Here is a 20,884-nt window from a genome sequence, read left to right as displayed (position 1 = left end):
CCAACCATGCCTCATAAATCCATAAACTGCAAGTTTTACAAGAAGCTATCTCTATAGACCAAGTGTATCTTGCTAAAAGCATTTTAGAGATAAGGACTTTTTGTTTTATTTCTGCTAGTAAATGTCATTAGCACATTTAAAAGGAAATTTGAGATCATTGATTGCTGGTAGAGAGGGAATGGGTTATAGGCCTGCAGTTATCCTGTCCTTTTCAGTAGACATTTGTAGTAGTTTTATATTATGATAGCATATTAGTTTGCTAGGGCTGCCATAACAAAATACCACAGACTGACAGAAATTTATTTTGTCACAGTTCTGGAGTCTGGTTCAAGATCAAGGGTCCAACACCCTATCTCCAAACAAAGTCATATTCTGAGGTATGAGGGGTTAGGAATTCTACATGAATTTGGGGAGTACACAATTCAGCCCATAACACTGAATTTAGGTCTTCCCTCCCTCCCTTCCTCCTTTTTTTCCTTCCTGAGCACCTACTATGTGCCAGACATTCTGCTAAGTGCTGGTAATGGTAAAGCAACAGATGTGGTTTACAGTGAGGTAGGGAAGACATTTATAAAGTAATAACGTCATGCAGATATTATGCTTTGGTAATGGGGATGGCAGGAAAACATTGCCCATTCCTTCAGACTGCCAACCTGCTAGGTCGGGTGAAAGAGCCACGTTAAAACATGAGATTACAGTTGATGAGTCAGCAGCTCAAACCCTGAGAGGCTGGTTTGTCACAAAGCAGCAGAAATCTGGTGTCAGCCAACAGAGGGCGCTACCTGAACCAGCCCTTTACTAGAAAGCCTGGGCCCCTCCCATTTCCTCCCTTACTCCGCCTCCTCCTTGCTCATGGCCCCGCCCCCTACGTGTTCCGCGAACACTCCCGGAGCGCGTGTCGCTCAGCTTTAACAATAGGGGAGGGATCAGGCGGCCACGCCTGCGCAATAGAGACAGGGGGGCGGACCCAGGCGGCGTTGGAGGCGGGGAGACGCAACGCAAGCAGATGCGACGCCATTTGCTGCCGGCCGTGCGTGTGTAAAGTAGGTCTTGGAAGGGCTCGGTCTCGGGACTCTCCCGCGCACGCGACCGGCCTCTCGCGCCCGCTTGGTACCGCGGGGCTCCACGCGTTACCCCTCGACCCCCTTGGAGGAATCGCCACCGCCGCCGCCCGAGTAAGAGTCGGAGTCGCCGCGAGGCCTCTGCTCCCGCCATGCCCAAGAATAAAGGTAATGCCGCCTGGACCCCAGGAACACGACTCCTCTCTGCCGGCTCTCCCGGCCATTCTTGCGGCTTCGGAATATCCCGGGCTGCCGTGACCTTCCTCTCCGCCCGGCCTGCCGGTGGCTGGGCGATTGGGACGCCCTCCTGGGCTCGGGAGAGGAGCTGGGAAGTTACTCCTGTCTTCCAGTTTGGTCACATTGGGGTGGAGCCGCCGCCATTTTTGTAGGGCCTCCTGCCGGAGAATGTGGGCTTTTGCTCCTCATTCGCGCCACAGTGACCTCGGCGTGGTGGGAACCAGGGAGAGACCTCCCCTGGGGCGGCGTGGGGTTCGCAAATGGGCGCTTTGGCCGTCCTGGGCAAGGGGAGTTAAACCCTGGAAGCAGTTCTTAACTTTCAGAGGGTGATGCTTGCTTTAGTGCCCGTCAGGTACCCCTAGATGCGTTTCTTTATGGACAGAAGTTGAATATTGTTGAGACTACATCTCTCGTAAACAGTGGGCGAAACCTGGATGCAATTTCGAGGTTCATCTCTAGAGATATACCCTTCCCCATCCGTTTACGGAGTTTAACTCCCCACACACACACACTTGTTCCATATTTATCCAAGTTTTCTAGTTTTGTTTCAGATTATATATATAATAAGTTCCCTCCATTCTGAAGTTAAACATTCACAAGTTACCAGACTTGAGGATAAGTTTATTTGGAATTTCCAAAATGAAAAGCCTAGTCTAGGTAAAAGCAGAACAGTCCTAAAGAAATTCTCCCTTTTTTAGACTTAAGGGTGTTAATGCCTTTTTTTTTTTTTTTTTTTTTGAGCATCCCTCTAATTTCTCAAAGGAAATTGTTCAAGTAGAAACTGGGAAAACTGTGTTTCTGACAGAAGAGGAGCTTATTTCAGAACCCACAAGAAGTTTCCTTTGGTTATTCATCCTGAGACCCCCTGCCCTGACCTGGCCTATTTCCATTCTCTTTTCTACTTCACAGCTGGCTACAGCGTTTCTGCCTCATTTCCTCTGTAGCTGTCACTACTCATTTTATCCCTTGGGATTTTGGGTTGCATTCTGTGTAAGATTAGTTGCAGTTATCTCTAAGATTTAGTGCAATTCCCTCAGGGCACGCTACAGGTATTGCCCTTAGAAATCTAACTTGTGGGTCCTTTTTGGAGCAAGGATTTTACTGCTAATAATTTTTAGAAAGATTGGGTGATAAAATAGGGTTTTTTAAAAGTCATAGTTTTCTTAAAACCTATGTAATCTTTTATTCCCTATGAGATGGTAACCAGATTGCTTTAATGGGTATCTTATTTTCACTTTTATTTCTAGCACGAGATTTCCAATTCCTTCACTAGACTGTACGCTGTAAAGGGCAGTAATAGTATCTGTCTTAATAACATTGGATTGCTAGCACTTGACACTTAGTAGATGCTCAATAAATATTTGTTAGATTAAGTCACCTCCCTTCTGTTGAGTCCACCCTTAGGTGGATAATAGGTTACCCTTTAGTTCCAAGGATAGGACTTCTGCATTAAATCACATCTAGTTCACTAGCCTCCTTCCTTTAAAGTTCATTCCATTACATGGCAATAAAATAGAGAGGGAGGTGATCAGGGTATGATTAATTCTGGTAAATTGACAAGTGATGAATCACTTTTATAAGTAACATTTTGTGCATACAAAAATTATAGATAATGCAATGAACACCTGGGAATCCATTACTCCAAACTTGAGGATTACAACACATTCAGTTAAAGCCCTCTATGTCTTCCTTCCTTACCTTGGGGGAAGGTGCTCCCACATTTTGAGGGCCTCACTACCGTTGATTTTAAAATTACCACTCCTTTAGGAATATGTGGACTACTCTTGACTGATTTATTCAAAGACTTGCCAGCTCGGGTATATAACTCAGCAAACAAAGTAGGTATGATTCTTGTCCTAATGGAGTTTTCACTTTAGTTTGAAGACCTGGCATGATTAGTGGCTTGAAGCAAAAGGTACTTTTCCTAGGGAATTAGTTTTGGTGTGCCCTAAGAATGCCACAAATACTGAATTCTAAGGACTCTGGGTGAGTCAGGAAATTGTAGAGGCCTGCCTAACAATTGCACAGAGCATTGTGAGACTGTACCCATGACAGGGTAAGTACACATGATGATGCAAGAAGTTAAGTGTGTCTGTCTTTAGAGTGGCCAAGTGCACACTCTTTATTCTGTTTGGGTTATGAACCTTTTGCTGCTTCCACACTCTTCCCATAAGTCCCTTAATCTCACTACCACTTATAGCCATTTTTGGAAATGACTGCCAGGGTCTGGAATGGGACAAAATGGTATGTAGAGATACCCTAATGTGGGGGACTAATGTTAAGTAAGTTACTTCTTTGGGCTTAGGTAAACTCACTGGAAAACTGGAGGTAAATGACTTATTACCTCATAAGGTGATTGTGACAAGTAAGTGGGTGGTTGCATAGTGGTTAAGAGCATAGTGTCTGGTGACTAACATCTGAACTCTCAGGTCACGTGATTATAGCCTTGGATAAGTCACTTAACCTTTTGAAGTCCATTATCTTGTGAAATAAAGACAAAATAATACCTATCTCATAGGCATAGGCTTGTTAGGGAGGAGATACTAGAACAGTGAGTAGTCTTACTTGATGCATAAGGGAATAGAAGTATTGACAGATAGGTTGGTGTCATGTTTATAGGTTGAGAGATATATTCTGTAAGGTAGTTATGTTATCACTAACAGAAACAAGGATGTTGATTAAGGACCAGCTTTGCAAAAGAAAGTAAATGGGGTTTTGAATAAAATTGAGCTTGAGATGACAGTAATCCATTTACTAGAAATGAGGCCAATAGAAATAGGAGATAAAGGCTTAGTTGAAATAGGGGGGTGGGATGTAAAATTATTAACATTGAAGTGGTAGGTGAGAGAAAAATAAATTTCCTTAGAAAGTGGGTGAGCAGAAGGAATTTGAACTGAATGAAGCTCCAAATGAATAGGCATAATGAAGAGGGGGCTGATAAAAGGTCAAGAATAGTACAAGTGATCCTTCAGAAGTCGGGAAAAGGAGAGTTGAGAAATGATCAACAGTGTCATTATTTAAAGTATGAAAAGCAAGGGGGCCATGGAGAATGACAGATTTTTTAAGGACACCAGTAGATAGTGTGGTGTCCTAAATGGAGGTATTTGGATCTTCTGTTCTAACTCTCAATAACTCCCATATTTTACAGAGGCTGAAAGAGATCAAGGGGCAGGGGGTGGGGGTTGAAAGCTCCCTGTATCCTTTATTCCTGTCTCCTTCTACATCTGGCCATAATTCTGTTTCCATCTCAGAAATAATTCTTTTATCATTCCTCAGAATAATATTCCATTGTATGATTGTATCACAGTTTATCCATTTATCTACCAAAGAACATCTTGGTTGCTTCCAAGTTACTTTTCCTCTTCATGACTAAGCACAGCCTGCTTCATTGTACTTGTAATAAGGGCAGGGACCTTCTGACCAGTTTTCCCACCCAGAGGATCATGTGACACCTCTGCTTTTTGTTGAAGTATTTTTTTAATGAAAATTTTTTGAATAGTAAATATATTCATGATTCAAATTTCGAAAAGTATAAAAAGTGAAATCTCTCTTCCTAAATGTGTCCCATTGCCATCTAGTTCTCTTTTTCACAGGCATTGTTAACTTTTTCATATATGCCCTTCCAAAGATATTTTATGTATATATAAAAGCAGATGTGAATATGAATTTTTATATATATATATATATATATATATATATCAATGGCGGCTTTATGCTCTTCTTCACCTTGCTGTATTTGTTTTTAAACTTACAGTAGGACGAATTTTGAATGTATGCAAAAGTTGACTAGTATAATGAACCTTCATGTACTCATGTCCTGGCCCCAGGCACCATCAATTCCTGGCTAAAAACTTGCACCATCCACACCAAATCAAGATCCAGAGATGGGCTACACATTGCCATTGGTTGATATGTCTTTTAAGTCTAATGGGTAGGTTACCCATCCATGCATGTTTTCTTTTTCATAATGTATCTATTGAAGAAAACAGATTGTCTTATTATACAAATGACCCCACAGTTTGGATTTTGTTGATTACGTCCCTATTGCACCTTGCTTTTTGTTGTTGTTGTTGTTTTTAATAGACTTTATTTTTTAGAGCAGTTTTGTATTTCTAGAAAAATGAACAGAAAGTACAAAGTTCCCGTATACTTCCTCCACACCAGTTTCCTCTATAAACATCTTACGTGAGCCAGTCTAGATGCATTATCATCTCAGGTCCATAGCTTATAGGTTCATTATGTTTTACATTGTATGGGTTTTGACTAATGTATAGTGACATGTATCCACCATTACAGTAAAGGTTCCTCCATGTCCTTGGGGGGCTTGGTAGTTCTTTTTATTGCTGAACTAGCGGCCCAATGCATGAAATTCATTCAAGAGTAGCGCTGGCGGGCCCCCCCACCCCCACCCCCCCCCACTGGCTTCCCTCGCAGCACAGCCCAGGGACCCTGCCCAACAGTGGCCTGGAGTCCTTGTGCCCCAGGCCTGAGCCCGGGGCAGCACCAGAAAAGGGGAGGCCCCCCCCACCCCCCGAGAACAGAGGCCTTGACCCAGCCTGCCGGCCAGCAGATCCACATCCATATCCATGTCTGCCTGCTCAGGCCTGGAGCCTCCAGACTTCCAGAGGCGGCCACCACCAGGTTACCCTCAGCACAGATCTGGGCAGGAAGATGAAGACTCAGGGGTGCCCTCGGCAACCGGCAGGGCACGTGGCGTAGGGCCTTACCCCATTCAGCACGTTGTCGTGGCTTCAGGTGCAGATGGTCCGTGGTGGGTCTGTGAGCATGTGTACCCGGATGATCTTGTCAATGGACGTGGTGCTTTTTAACTTCAAATACCTTGCTCAATGTATCCTGCAGCAATAGGATAAAATTCAAACTCAGCGTTTAACAGACTTGTTGCTCTCCCTCCACTACCACAAAATCAGTGTGTCCCATTCCAATAGCTATAACTTTACCTTTTTCTTTTCTTTTGTGTTCTTGCATTATCTTTTCTTTTCAATCATCTCCTACTTATACTCACACCTTTCATTGGGGTAGGGGTGAGGGGGGCGGTCAGATAAAAGAGAGACAAGGCATTTTTATAAAATGGATCAAGACCCATTATCTCCCACCTTGTCCCATGTGGGCCACTGTAGGTTCACTGAGCTGTGTAGTCAATCAAGTAACTTTATGATCCAGGGCAGTTTGGTCATTGAATGCAGATGTCCTCAGAAAAGTATCTATATACTTTTATATAATATTTGCTTTGGTTTGTTTGTATTTGATGTCAAAAATATTCCAAAAGGGAATTTCCAAGAAGGGTAGGGGAGTGACAATATGTATATGTTTAATATAATTGGAGATTGTAAAATTTAATGTTGTGTGACTAAATTTAAATTTTTAAAGTAAGTGATTTTTTTTTAACTGTTCTAGGTGCCTCAATTTAGTTTAGTTTCTTTTCCTACTGTTTTGCAATTAATGTCTTTTTCTTTACTTAAAACCATTAGGTAAAGGAGGTAAAAATAGACGTAGGGGTAAGAACGAAAATGAATCCGAAAAAAGAGAATTGGTGTTCAAAGAAGATGGGCAAGGTAAGTGTTTTCATAAGTTAGCATCCTTTTAGTATTAGTTTTGTTTTTCAAATATGGAATTTCAATTTCTAAACATAAAAGAGATACTATTCATGATCTGAGCAGTGAATCGCATGCCCCTTTTTGCCCTTCTCCATTTCTTTTGCTAATCATTTTGGTTACCAGTCTGCGTTGAGGATTGGTGGTGTTTCTGTAAATGTATAGGTGTATTGTGTTGCATATCTAGGAATGAATTATACAGGCCAGAGGGAATTAAGCCTCAAAAGTGATGGTTGACAATTCTATGATTTAGTGGGCCTTTTTTTTTTTTTAATAGTAAATAGTGCTACATAGTATGTGCAGTGGACCATGGATACTTGAGGGATGAATCTGAAGCCTTTCCTTCTCTTCTCCAGTGCCATTAGCATATAATTTCATAAAATGAAATTGAACAGTTGACTGATCTTTTCTAACCGATTAACACTTTGTAAGTGCCAGCCCAAGATATATTATACTATTTTCTTATATTTTTATTTTGAGGACTTTTAAACCTTCAGAGAAGTTGCAGTATTAGTACAATGAACTTTTCTTAAATTGTTGTGTGTGTGTATTTTCCGGAACCATTTGAAAGTTGCAGATATCATGATGCTTTTCCCTTACTGCTTCTTCCTTTTGCCTCTTAAGAACAGGTATATTCTCTTACATAACCACAACAGAACGCTCAGGTAATTTAATCTGAGTATATTATGTATCCAGTTTATGGTCCGTAGTCAAAATTTTCCAATTATCCCAATAATTTCCAGCACTTTTTAACAAAGAAATTATTTTTATAGAACTTTGGTGATTTGTTCACACCATATAAAAATGAAACATTTTCTGGCTAAAAGAGCTTTTTTTCTTAGCCTTAGTCATTCTAGCCCCCATTAGAAGTTGACTTGATTTTGACTGCCACTACGTTTACTTTTTCTCTTTTTTTTTCTTTTTTTAATATATTTTATTGATTTTTTTACAGAGAGGAAGGGAGAGGGATAGAGAGTTAGAAACATCGATGAGAGAGAAGCCTCGATCAGCTGCCTCCTGCAAACCCCCTACTGGGGATGTGCCCGCAACCAAGGTACATGCCCTTGACCAGAATCGAACCTGGGACCTTTCAGTCCGCAGGCCGACGCTCTATCCACTGAGCCAAATCGGTTAGGGCACGTTTACTTTTTCATATATTCCCCCCCCCACTTTGGAAGAGAGGCTGCCATTTATTTATTTATTTTTAATTTTTATTGATTTCAGGGAGGGAGAGAAAGATAGAAATATCAATGATAGAGAATCATTATTTGGCTGCCTCCTGCATGCCCCATACATTGGATCGAGTCCACAACCCGGGTATATGCCCTGACCAGGAATCCAACCATGACCTCCTGGTTCATAGGTTGATGCTCAACCACTAAACCATGCTGTCTTGGCGAAAAGCTGTCTTTGACCACCATGTTGAAGTGCTAGGTTCACTGTATGTAGTCTGGGTAACTTCCACTTGTCAACCCCACAATCAGTTTATCAAAGTTACATCACTGTATTTACCAATTAGTAAATATCCTCTTTGGCGGTTAGTTTAATGTACTGCTTGAGTAAGTAAAGCTTCTAAAGTGATGGCCCCTCTCCCCGTGTCTTCTCTCATTTACTGATAAAAGAGACAGGCCGATGTACAAGCTAATGCTCAGAATCTCAGTTTTTCAAATGGCATTGAAACCAATTGGCTTCCTCGGTACCCTTTTGAAAAGATTTTTATTAAAAGCTTGGTGTTTTGCCTAAGAACATCTTTCTGGCTTTAAAAAAAACTTCAGAATAATTACTAAGACATTCTAATTTAACAAAAGTAGCTTAATTAACATTTAAGCCACGTTTATTTGCCAAATCTACCAAGTGTTGTGTTGAGATTATCCTCTAGAGCAGAGGTTCTCAACCTGTGGGTCGCGACTCCTTTGGGGGTCAAATGACCCTTTCACAGGGGTTGCCTAAGACCATCGGAAAACACATATGTAATTACATATTGTTTTTGTGATTAATCCCTGTGCTTTAATTATGTTCAATTTGTAACAGTGAAATTGGGGGTCACCACAACATAAGGAACTGTATTAAAGGGGCCCGGCATTAGGAAGGTTGAGAACCACTGCTCTAAAGGTTAGAAGGGAAAGGAGCTTCAAAATTGGCAAAGGCTTTAAGAGATTGAGGAGGTATAGTGTGTACATTTTGGGACAAGCCACCTTGCTCTCCAAAAGTAAAGCAAACAGTCATGAAGAAACATTTCTGATAGCAGAGATGAGTCTTGGTTGTGGCTCTACCATTAACTAGCTTGGGGTTTGTCACTCCCTTTCATTTACTTTACTGCATGTATTTATTCCCAGCTAGTACCATCTATATGTTCTAGTCACTTTTATGTGGACTTCCAAATTGTTTTTATCAAAAGTTGAACAATATCTTATGCCCTTTTCTTTTCCCTCCCCCAGAATATGCTCAGGTAATCAAAATGTTGGGAAACGGGCGCTTAGAAGCAATGTGTTTTGATGGTGTAAAGAGATTGTGTCACATCAGGGGGAAATTGAGGAAAAAGGTAGGTGTGGATATTTGTTTTAGTTAATACAGATTGTCGTTAAGGGGAGGGGTGCAAATGTCTCTACAGTTTTTATGGGCCAAGGACCTCGTTTTTATAAGTTACCAAGAGTTCAGTAGAACTGTGATTTGCAGATTCTATTTAAAGACTCAATTTGCATCACCTATGTTGTATTCCTGCCAAAAATGTTTAGCCTGAACCTAAGAGGAAATGATCGACAAATCCAAATTGAGGAACTCTCTGCAAAACAAATCAGGAAAGGAAAGAAAAGGCTGAAGTGCTATTAAGTGTTACATTAATGTTAAATTTCCTGAATTGTGATCTAATTCAGGAAAGACTAACGTCCTATCACATTCAGTGTTCAGGCAGATTTATTAGTTAAAAGTTCCTTCAACTCTGATTTTATGATTATTTTTCAAATTTTGTTTTTTAATCCTTCTGTTACCAAACTAAAAAGTTGGGGTGGGGAAGTGGAAGGAAGGGAAGGAGGCAGATGAAGCAACATATCTAATTTTTAATTCTTACATGTAAAGGATAGAAAACTAACCACTTAGAATACTTCACTGGGGGGAGGGGGGATCCCTTTTTAAATTCATCACTCTTCTAGAATTAGTAAACTGCCAGGTAGTTAAATAAGAATTTTTTTTTTTAATATTCCAAATTACAAAAAAAGTTGAAACAGGCACAACTGATTGCTATAGTTTGTTTTTGTTTTTAACTGTTTCTAAATGTAGTTACTTAAATCACAGTTGGGTGAATAGCATTTTATGGGAATGCTGATTCAGTGTTGCTCTTGATTCTTTATTTTTATTTCTTTTATAGGTTTGGATAAATACCTCAGACATAATATTAGTTGGTCTACGAGATTACCAGGTAAAAAAAATAAAATAACATTTTTATGCACTTGCCAGATTTTGATGATCCATTAGTGTTAGGAACATAAGTCATAACCGTATTTGAGCAGTTCTAGCACAGTATGTGCCTCACCATTGTATCAGCAAACATTTCATAAGGCATTGTGCTAGGTAACCCCGAGATTATGGTTCCCAAATGCCAGTCTGTGGAGTTTGTATTTTCACTGTAGAAGAAATGCAGGCCATGTAAATTTTTCATGAAGCTAAGTGGTCCTTTTTCCTTTTCGGGTATTTAAAATTTTTCTTTTTAGCCCAGGCCAGTGTTTCTAAGTAGTTAGAATGTTGGCCTATGGACCGAAGGGTCGCACGTTTGATTCTAAGTCAAGGGCATGTAACTGTGCTGCAGGTACAATTTCCAGCCCTGATCAGTGTGCATGCAGGAGACAGTCAATTGATGTGTCTCTCTCACACTGATGTTTCTCTCTCTCTTCTCCTACCTCCCTTCCACTCTCTAAAAATCAATGGAAAAATGTATCCTCACGTGAGGATTAACCAAAAAAAGTTTCCTTTTTGGAATGAGATAGTGAATAGTAGTTTTGTTAGTGTTCTTAGTTGGCAAAATAAAAATGTAATCTTATGTTGGTCCTCCAACCTTTTTTGTTGTTAATCCTCACCCGAGGGTATTTTTTCCCACTAATTTTTAGAGTGAGTGGAAGGGAGATAGGGGAAGAAGAGAGAGAAAGAAACATTAATGTGAGAGAGACACATCGGTTGGTTACTTCTCCGTGTACCCCAGGAACCGGGGATCAGCCTGCAACCCAGGTACGTGCACTTGACCAGGAATTGAACCCGAGACCCTTCGGTGTGCAGGCCGACACTCTATCACTGAGCCACACGGCCAAGGCCCCGCCCCAGTTTTTTTTAAAACTGTACGTCTTGAATTCAAAATCTGGAAAGAGTTACTCATGGGGCTACAGCTGAATGATTCATGCTGCCATCCCACAAAATGTGAATAGCCTGGTAATGAGGGGAATAAGAAAGGCACACAGTTAATTACCTTATAAACCATGATATAAGTTTGTACTCTAAATTTAGATCAGCACTTGGGTAAGAAAATTATAGTTTGCCCTCATAATCTCAACCTGGAGACATTGTGGGTCTGTGAAATCTATTTGGTTCTACCTGTTGGAACTTACCACACCACTGTGTATTAAATCACATTGTGAGTGATAAAATGTTTTTATTTTTAAAAATATGTGTATATATTCCAGAATAAAGAATTACAATCGTTGCTTTAAATCAGTGGTTCTCAATAATGGGTGATTTTTATGTCCAGGGGCCATTCGGCAGTGTCTGGAGACATTTCTGGTTGTCACACCTGGGGGAGGGGGACAGTGCTGCTGGCATCTAGTGGGTAGAGACCAGAGATGCTGCGAAACATCCTACAATGCACAGGACAGGCCCTGCACCAAAGATATCAGTAGTACTGAGGTTAAGAAAGCCTGCTTTAAATTCATACCATTTTAATGTCCATTCTCTTCTTTTAATCTCAAAAATAACCCCAGAAGTAGGGATAATAGTTTCCTTTGTGAAGATAGGAAACCAAGGTGCCAAAAGATACAACATTCTGACTAGAAAATAACAGCCAAGACCAACTTTTCTGATTCTTAATTTCCCATGATCCTTCTCTGCCCCTGCCACTTAAAGGGTGGTCCAGGGACCAGTAGCATCGCTAGCTTTTGGGAACTTGTTTGAAATGCAGATCCTTGGACCCCCACCCCAAGCCTCCTAAATCAGGATATGCATTCTAACAAGATTCCCCCTGGGCTTCTTTACACACATTACAGTTTATGTAAGATGTATAGGTAAATTCACGGCTTCCCTCCACATCAACTAATCTATCTTCAGGAGGTGTAAAAGCTCCACAGGAGATTCTGATCAATTCTACCCTAAGAACCACTGGTACATGGAAAGTGTATTAATTTCCTTGGGTCATTATACCAGTCTCAATTTTTGAATTGCAGTATTTAATGTTTAATAACCCTGTAAATTATGGTTCCAGGGAATTTTTGTATTTCAAAAGACTTCTAATCAGAGGGTAATAGTAAATAATCCACAAGATTAGGTCTGCACAGTTCTGCTCTTATTAACGTGAGATCTGCGAAGATCTTCCCTAAGCCTGTTGATCATTATTCATTTATGCATGCCAGCTTCATACTGGGTTAAACACAAAGATATTTTTCAGAGGGTAAGAGAAAACTTAATATTTTGCCATAATCTGTTATTTTTCTCTTTTCAAGGATAATAAAGCTGATGTAATTTTAAAATACAATGCTGATGAAGCGAGAAGTCTGAAGGCATATGGCGAGCTTCCAGAGCATGGTAATGTCTCAGTTACTATATTAACCTGTCATGGTGCTATTACCTGGTCGTATCAAGGGAAGGGATTTGGGTAGAATTTTGTGGATTTTGCATACTTTTGTGCTTACATGATTTGTTTTAAGTCTGACTGCCTATACTTCATAATATTAGATACCTTAAGAAAATAACTGATTCTAATAAGTATACTTTGGTTGAGGAGTTATAACATACTTTATAAGCCCTGGATTTTTGCATAATACCAAAAAGTCATTTCTGAAAGAGAATGTTAGTGTTTGTCTAACTTTAAATGTGAAGCAAGGGTAGTTAATTAGGTACTATTGTTGATTTTTATTAAAAAGGCAGTCTTCAATTTATCGTACCTAGTATCACAGAATCCCACAGGATTTTTTAAGCCAACATTCTTTGTTTCCTCCCCCAGTACAAAAAATTATGTGTTCTTAATGTGGAAAACAACTAAAACAAAAATAAGTCCCTCACAACCTTATCAAAAGGGAAATATACTTTATATATTATTTTGTAAGCCTGCATTTTACAAGAACTTTGTATTATATCTTATATTTTGATGTATCTCCAAGTTATTAGAATAATCACAGATTTATGAATTTTTAAACATAAAATACTGTAGACCATGAAAATCCTGCTGAAATGAATTACTTGGCGTTTCAAATCTAGGAAATGCTAATACATCTGGGAAGGGCTAGCACTTTCTGGTTCATTTTCATTGCTTAAGGATAGCATGATTTGACTAAAGATTCTGATTGACAAATCTGATGATCGATGAGTTATTAGGTTGTACTCAAACCTTTTTTAAAGCACAGCTGGAAGTTGTAATAGTTTCAGAATTTGTGTCATTAGATTCTGCCTTACTAAAAATACCTTTTAAACAAAAGTAAACAAAAGAAAATTATAGCACAAGTACATTCCATCTTGACTTACCAGTCACTTTGTTGGAGGTTTTGTTTTATCAAATACTGTTCTGTATAATAGCATTGTAAAGTTAGGATCTTTCTGATCATAAAACTTAGATTTAATTATATTAAAAGTTTGAATTGTAAGAGTCTCCTTTTATATTTCAACATTTGATATCAAACCGCTTTCAGTGGGCAATTATTCATTTTAATAACATCTTGGTTATGTTAGATGAGTATATTTATTTTTGTTTCTTTAGCTAAAATCAATGAAACTGATACATTTGGTCCTGGAGATGACGATGAAATCCAGTTTGATGACATTGGTGACGATGACGAAGACATTGATGATGTAAGTAAATGCGCCTTGCATTTTTCAATGTTTGTGAATTATCCACAGAGAAACCAGCTCCTTCCCCCAACTTCCTTTAATCTAAGAATGTTGAACATTTAAATAAGGGCATATTTTGAGACTTGAACATGAATTAAAATATTCAGTAGACAACTAATCAACTGTTTATACTTTGAGAAGCCACCTATTTTCAACATTTCTCCCTAGAAAGATCAATATTTGCTTTGGCAATAAAGAGAGGAGGGGTGGACTGGCTGAAAGAGGGTAGAGGGATTAGCCAAAGAACATATATGCATAACCCATAGACACAGACAATAGTGTGGTGATGGCCAGAGGAAAGGGGGGCAGGGCTGGGTGGAGGTGGGCAAAGTTTAAAAAATAAATAAAACAACCCTGGCCAGCTTGGCTCAGTGTATAGAGTGTCAGCCTGCGGACTGAAGGGTCCCAGGTTCGATTCCTGCCGAGGGCACATGCCTGGGTTGTGGGCTCCATACCCAGTGGGGGACTTGCAGGAGGCAGCCCTGATCAAAGATGTTTCTCTTTCATCGATGTTTCTATCTCTCTATCCCTCTCCCTTTCTCTCTAAAAATCAATTTAAAAAATTTAAAAAATAAATAAACAAATAAAACAAACCCAAAAAAAGAATGTCTAAAGCCATCTCTCTTAAGAACTTTAGTTGTAAGAAATATAGTATCTTACCAAAAAAAACATGTCTTTTCTTGATTGAGATACTGGTATGTTAAAAGAAGTATCTGGTTTGAACCAGCTTGATAAGAAGCATTGAAATTACAGCATACATTAAAAGCTTTGTTAAAATCAAGGCCTTTTGCCACCATATGATGTTATCTGCTGGATATGCACTATTGGCAGTCTCTTGGTTTAGAGTTAGTATGTTTATTTTGAGGAAAATGTATTGTTTTTCCTAACTTTAGTAAAGTAGTGATGCTCATAAGAGTAAATGCCTCATTGCCCTTCTGGTCAAACTTAATTTGGGGCAATATAAGTTTATTTAATAACTAGAGGCCTGGTGCACGAAATTCGTGCACGGGGGGGGGGGGGGTTGTCCCTTAGCCCAGCCTGCACCCTCTCCAATCCAGGACCCATTGAGGGATGTCCAACTGCCTCTCGCAATCCGGGACCACTGGCTCCTAACTGCTCGCCTGCCTGATTGCCCCTAACCCCTCTGCCTGCCTGCCTGATCTCCCCTAACCACCTCTGCCTGATTGACCCTAACTGCTCCCCTACTGGCCTGATCGCCCCTAACCGTCTCTGCCTCACCCCGCACCCGGGACTAGGATTCCCTCTGGCTGGCCACACGCACCCAGGACCCGGGCTGGCCGCAGCCGCAGGGGACCGTGGGTGGGCAGCTTCACCTGGGCTGTAGCCACAGGCGCTGGCGCCCGAGACCATGGGGCAGGCAGCTTGTCCCTCTCCCTGGCCGCAGCCTGGCTGGTCCCCGTTCCTCTCTTGCAAGTTCATTTGTGCCTGGCTGGTCCTCATTCCTCTCTCCCCAGTGTTGAGTGTCTGAGCAGCGCGAGGGTGTGATGGCCATTTGCATATTAGCTCTTTATTATATAGGATTACTCAAATTTGGTTTGGGCTCTTCTTTTCATCCCCCTTTAAATACAAATGTAGTTCAGAAACCACCTGTGTATATATGTCTAAAAATAACACTAATGTTTGATTTGCTTTAAAGATGAAATTTTCATATGCCTAGACCAGTTGTTTCTGACCAAGATTGTACAAAGAATTACCAGAGTTTTTCAAAAATAGAAAGACTGGTCTTTGGAATGTCTGAGTTAGGCATCACTGAGATTCTACAATGAACATTTTCCTGTACTTGATTTATCACGTATATATGTATCTTTATTCATCAATCAGTCCATCTTATATTTTTTTTTTAATATATTTTTATTGATTTTTTACAGAGAGGAAGGGAGAGAGATAGAGAGTTAGAAACATCGATGAGAGAGAAACATCAATCAGCTGCCTCCTGCACATCCCCCACTGGGGAAGTGCCCGCAACCCAGGTACATGCCCTTGACCGGAATCGAACCTGGGACCTTTCAGTCCGCAGGCCGACGCTCTATCCACTGAGCCAAACCGGCTTTGGCCCATCTTATATTTGATGTATCATCAAACCATTAGACGCATTTATGAATTTTTAAATATATAGTACTACTGTACTAATCCTTTGTTTAAACATTAAAGCATACCCACCCTAAAATAAAAAAAATGAAAAAGGATAAGAAATAAATATGTTTTTTTGTTGTTGTTGTTTTGTTTGTTTTTTTAGTTTCACTCCTTTTGGAGACCCTGAGCTAGAGGATTCTTGTGACTAAACTGTTAGTGGTACCTTGACAGTAGATTAGATTTATCAATTATATTCTGTGATAAGAACCTGGCATGGCTGTAGTTTAAGGGGTTGACCCAAACATTTGGACAGCTAAGCGATAGTAGAAGGCCTCTTCAGAAATTAAGAACCTAACCAGAGAACATGCCTGGATAGGAAGAGGTGATACAGAGGTGATAGGTTGAGAATCTAGACAGGAGAAAAGTTGTCTAAGAAAAACAAAAATTCTGAATCTCTGCCAGTGCTTCCTCAGGACTGGGCCCAGCAGGCTGGCAGGGGAAAGATAAAGCAGTGGTTATTAAGGGGGCTGGTGTTCTCTTTAACATTTGTAAGGGTGGCTTTGTTTATCACCTGAGAACCTTCTTCCCCGAGACATTTCTCTAGATAATTTATAGGTATTCAGTCTTATAACCAGGTTGACTAGAAAGAGGAGAGTTTGGTCAGTATCACACTTGTTCCTTTCTTAAATAATGCTCTGCTCCAACCCCCAAAATAAAATATCGCTAGCACAGAAGCAAGGAGACACTACACTTTATTAAGAATATTCAATATGACATGTAACATTCTAAATGAGGTTGTAAAGATTTACTGGCAGCAGACCAGAATTAAGAAAAGCATGGTATACAGGATTTCCTCTTCAGATTGGATTTGTTTCCCAGATAGCCTAAGATGCCCCTTACGTGGTAGGCTGCTGCAATATAAGAATCTGTTTTTCATTTGATCTGATATTCTTTTCCCTTTCAGATCTAACTTGACCTCAACATTCTGCATTCCAACTTCTCTGAGGATTGTTCAACAATTTGGATTTCAGCTGAGGCCTATAAAAGAAGATTAAAATCCCTTTAATTTGAATGCAGTTGGGTTAAAGCATACTGATTTGTTTCTAAGGTGTTTCTTTAAAAACCGGTAGTGTTGAATTAAGTGAAATATTAAGCTCACTTTGTTCTTTGGGTGTAATGGAGTTTATGGGTAAAAGAGAGAGCACATCTACTATTTTTGAAAAGAGGAAAAAAACCTTTCCTATTTTGACCACTTCCAGTAAATAAATGGATGCTTTAAATAAACCATTTGCCCTATACTTATCACTTATAAGTAAGCCCTAGTTTTTACTAGCCTGTTGACTGTACAGTGTATTTCTATATATTTCAGTTACCTGCATGTATCCTTGAGGTTTTGAACAAAATTAAGGGATGCAGAAATCTGCATTTGAAATCAGAAATAATAGAACCTGGGTTTTAATAGCAATTTTGAATTTGTAAGGTTAGTAGTTGCAGAAATTGAACACTAGGTGGCACCTCTTAACATTGGAAATACTGATTTGGTTGTAAATTTTTTTTTAAACTCACTGTACATACGAAATATCCCAACCAAGATTTTTTTGGTCATATGCATGTATGTTGAATATTTTTACAGAACTAAAAGAGTATTGTCATTTTATTTCAGAAGTTATATGTGTAAGCTACAATTTTAAATGATTTATACACATGACTTATGTATAAATGAAAATTTCATAACAACTTGTGCAAATTAAGCCCTTTTCAAATGATCCCTAAGCTGGGAAAAGAGGCAAGAATAACAACTTAATGAAAAGATAGTCTCCCATTTCTGAATGGAAGAGCTACCATGGAGAATATAATAAAGACAATGTCATGCTGCACAGTGTATTATATATATACTTTGTGTTTAGGATATATTTTATTGTGTGTACAGAATGTGTTTTTTTTGGTATGTTATTAGGAATTTAGATTCATCCTTTCTCATTCAGTTTTTCATGGCAACTCTAGTAAAATGAAATTAAAGGCTGGACTAGTTAGACCTCACTAGCCACATTGAATTTATGTGCAACTTTAAAAGAAAGATCCACCATATAGCATGTGATACTTTTATTCTGCTGGTCTCCAGACAACTTTGCTGTGATGAAAAGTAATGTAAAGGAATAAACCTTCACATGGCCTGCAAAAAAAACAAATCTCTCATAAGTGTGCAAATTCTGGAATCAAAATCTGTGGATCTATAAAACATTGTTAAAGAATAGAAATTTTGAATGGACATTTGTTAGTGTTTCTTATTTGGCGTTCTTGAACACTTACCTAGTTAGATGGCATCTGAGCTCATGGGCTAGTTTTTAATATTTAAAAGAAACCAGCCTCTAAGAATTATCAATAGTGATTGTCTTTCTCAGTAATCTAAACCTCCTAAGATATTTAGGCTTTTATACATAAAGGTGTGCTAAATTTGTGGTATATGGGAGGTGGGCAAAAGTAGGTTTACAGTTGTTCATAGGGGAAATAATATAAGAACACTTTCATGTACCTGCAACTGTAAAGTACTTTGCCCACCCCTGTATAATTCCTTCCATGTTATTTTACCAAGAATGTTTTAACTCTGTGTCTGTGATACAGTTCATAGTAGGGATGGTGTATCTCAAACATCTTAAGTTTTTCTACTTACCTCCTCAAATAAATATGGTTTATTTAAAGATTCTTTAAAAATTACAACAATGGCCCAAATCATACATTTGCTAGTGATTTTTTCTTTCTTGCCTTGGAAGTAACAACTCGGTGTAGTGTTGCATCCTTGAAAATCTGAAATCATAATACCCATAATTGAAATAGTTGGGCTGAAATTGTAGCTTATATCAACACTACTCGGAATTATTTTAGTAACTTACTTTTCATGTGGAAATGACTCGTTTCATCGATATATTTCAAATGAGCAATGGAAGTGGTCCTTAAGAAAAGGTTTTTTTGTTGTTGTTTGGTTATACTCTGATTTGTAAAATACAATGCTATAAATTGTTCTCTGAAAGAAAATAAAATGTTTGAAATTCAGATAATAGTCTTACTGTTAAGAGGTGTAATAGTTATTACTAACAAACTTGATAGGCTTGCATTTTTCATGTAGTGTTTATTCCACTTCCAGTTAGAGTATAAATATGCTGTATTACTAAAGCGGCCAAATAACCAAACCAGGTGTTTGTGTGAAAAAAGACTTGCCAAGATTTATTTGTTGAATCTTGAACATCCAGCCTCTTAAAGAAAACCCCTCTTAAGGAGCCTGCAAACTATGCATGATGAAAATTCTTGCATTTTATTAAGGAATGGCCATTGGTTTACTCAACACATCTTAGGGTATCATGGCTATAAGTTTAGTTGCTTACAAAACTCTTTGTGACTTGTGGTTAAACTTAGTCTCACATACCATGTAAATATTAAATTGTAGGATGTTGAATAACATCTTTAAATTGCTGTCTGTGTTGACTGAAGAGCAACTGAGTAATCCATTAGGTAAAAGCATGTTTCAAATGAAACCTAGGTGGATTTATACTTTATTTGTATTATTTACAGATTTCACAGCATTCAGTATTAACTGTGGCTTGACTGTTAAAGTAACAGAATGCAGATGAGGTTCTTTATGTTACCTGACTGTCATAAAGATGAAAAAGATTTGTATCGGTATAAGGTGTTAAGATTTTTTTATCCTGCTTTGCAAGGAGAAGTTTCATTTATGCTGTTTGGACTCCCATGAACTTTCACACTACCTAAAACTACCATCATTTTTATCCTTGCTTTTTTTTTTCTTCTTATTCAGAAAAGTATACAATCTGAATTAAGTCTTACTATAAGTGTGATAAGACACTAGCCTCTCCAAGGAATTTGGAGAGTGTATTGGACTATGTCCTCTCTTCTCCCCAGCTGCCAGGTGCTTAGAAGGCAATGTGAGGGAGAGTGAAGAGCATGGGCCCTGGAGTCAGCCTGTGTCCCAAACCCCACTCTTCCTTTTACTTGCAAGTGACCACAGGTACCTTCAGCTTGTCTCAGCTTCAGGCTCCTCACCTGTAAGATGGGGGTGACAAAAACAGTACCTGCAGAGTCACAGAATTGCTGGGAATTAATTTGTGATTCATACATGTAATGAACGTAGAGCCGTGTCCATTGCTTTTCATTCAGTATCTAGGATTGTGTGTGATAGAATATGCGTGTCTTTCACATTCTCTATTTACCATTTCTTTTACTTGTAGTCTTGGGTTCCTGTAATAAAAAAAAAATGTATAGGTAGAATATATATTTGTATATTCATGTTGACACTTTAAAATAATTGCTACCACCTGGCCTGGGTGGTTCAGTGGTGGAGCATCGACCCATGAACCAAGAGGTCACTCATTGGATTCCTGGTCAGGGCATATGCCCAGACTGCTGGCTCAATTTTCAGTAGGGGCTGTGCAGGAGGCAGCCGTTCAATGTTTCTCTCTCATCAATGAACTATTCCTCTCTTCCCCTCTCTCTAAAATCAATAAAAACATTTAAAATAATTGCTACCATCATTTAATTCATTGGAAGACTAACAGATGGAAGCCTCCAAATTGCTTGAAGATGTTTTGCTAAATACCAACTGCTCTATATTTCTTTAGAGAAAGTTTATAGTAATAGTGATAGCTCTGGTTATATTTCATTCTTAAGTCTTTAATGAGTCCTTTTACATCCTTTTATAGATTCATGAAATCTAATTAGTATTGACTGATTTAGAGGTTTTGTTTTCCATGTGGAATTACGTAAAAAAATGAGATGCAAAGTAATTGCAAT

General features: G+C 39.0%; 1 protein-coding gene across 2 annotated transcripts; it reads left to right on the top strand.

The window, feature by feature from the left end:
* Positions 1–976: 976 nt before the first annotated feature.
* On the top strand, positions 977–19,131 carry EIF1AX (eukaryotic translation initiation factor 1A X-linked). 2 transcript variants are annotated; one of them, XR_013997326.1, is made up of 7 exons: positions 977–1,229; positions 6,788–6,871; positions 9,349–9,452; positions 10,275–10,325; positions 12,607–12,688; positions 13,857–14,344; positions 16,026–16,171. XR_013997326.1 is itself a non-coding variant. In XM_081115173.1 (7 exons), exons 1-7 carry the CDS (start codon positions 1,214–1,216, stop codon positions 17,049–17,051), a joined length of 435 nt encoding a protein of 144 aa, XP_080971299.1. In that variant the 5' UTR covers positions 977–1,213; the 3' UTR covers positions 17,052–19,131. The 2 variants fall into 2 exon arrangements, 1 of the variants encoding a protein (XP_080971299.1); XM_081115173.1 differs by lacking the exon at positions 16,026–16,171 and adding an exon at positions 17,046–19,131 and having other exon boundaries at positions 13,857–13,948.
* The last annotated feature ends 1,753 nt before the right edge of the window (positions 19,132–20,884 follow it).

The sequence above is a fragment of the Myotis nattereri genome (genome assembly GCF_964212035.1).
Source record: "Myotis nattereri genome assembly, chromosome: X".
NCBI classification, from domain to species: domain Eukaryota; kingdom Metazoa; phylum Chordata; class Mammalia; order Chiroptera; family Vespertilionidae; genus Myotis; species Myotis nattereri.
The sequence above is the reverse complement of the archived record's forward strand: the minus strand, read 5'-3'. Positions and strand labels throughout refer to the sequence as shown.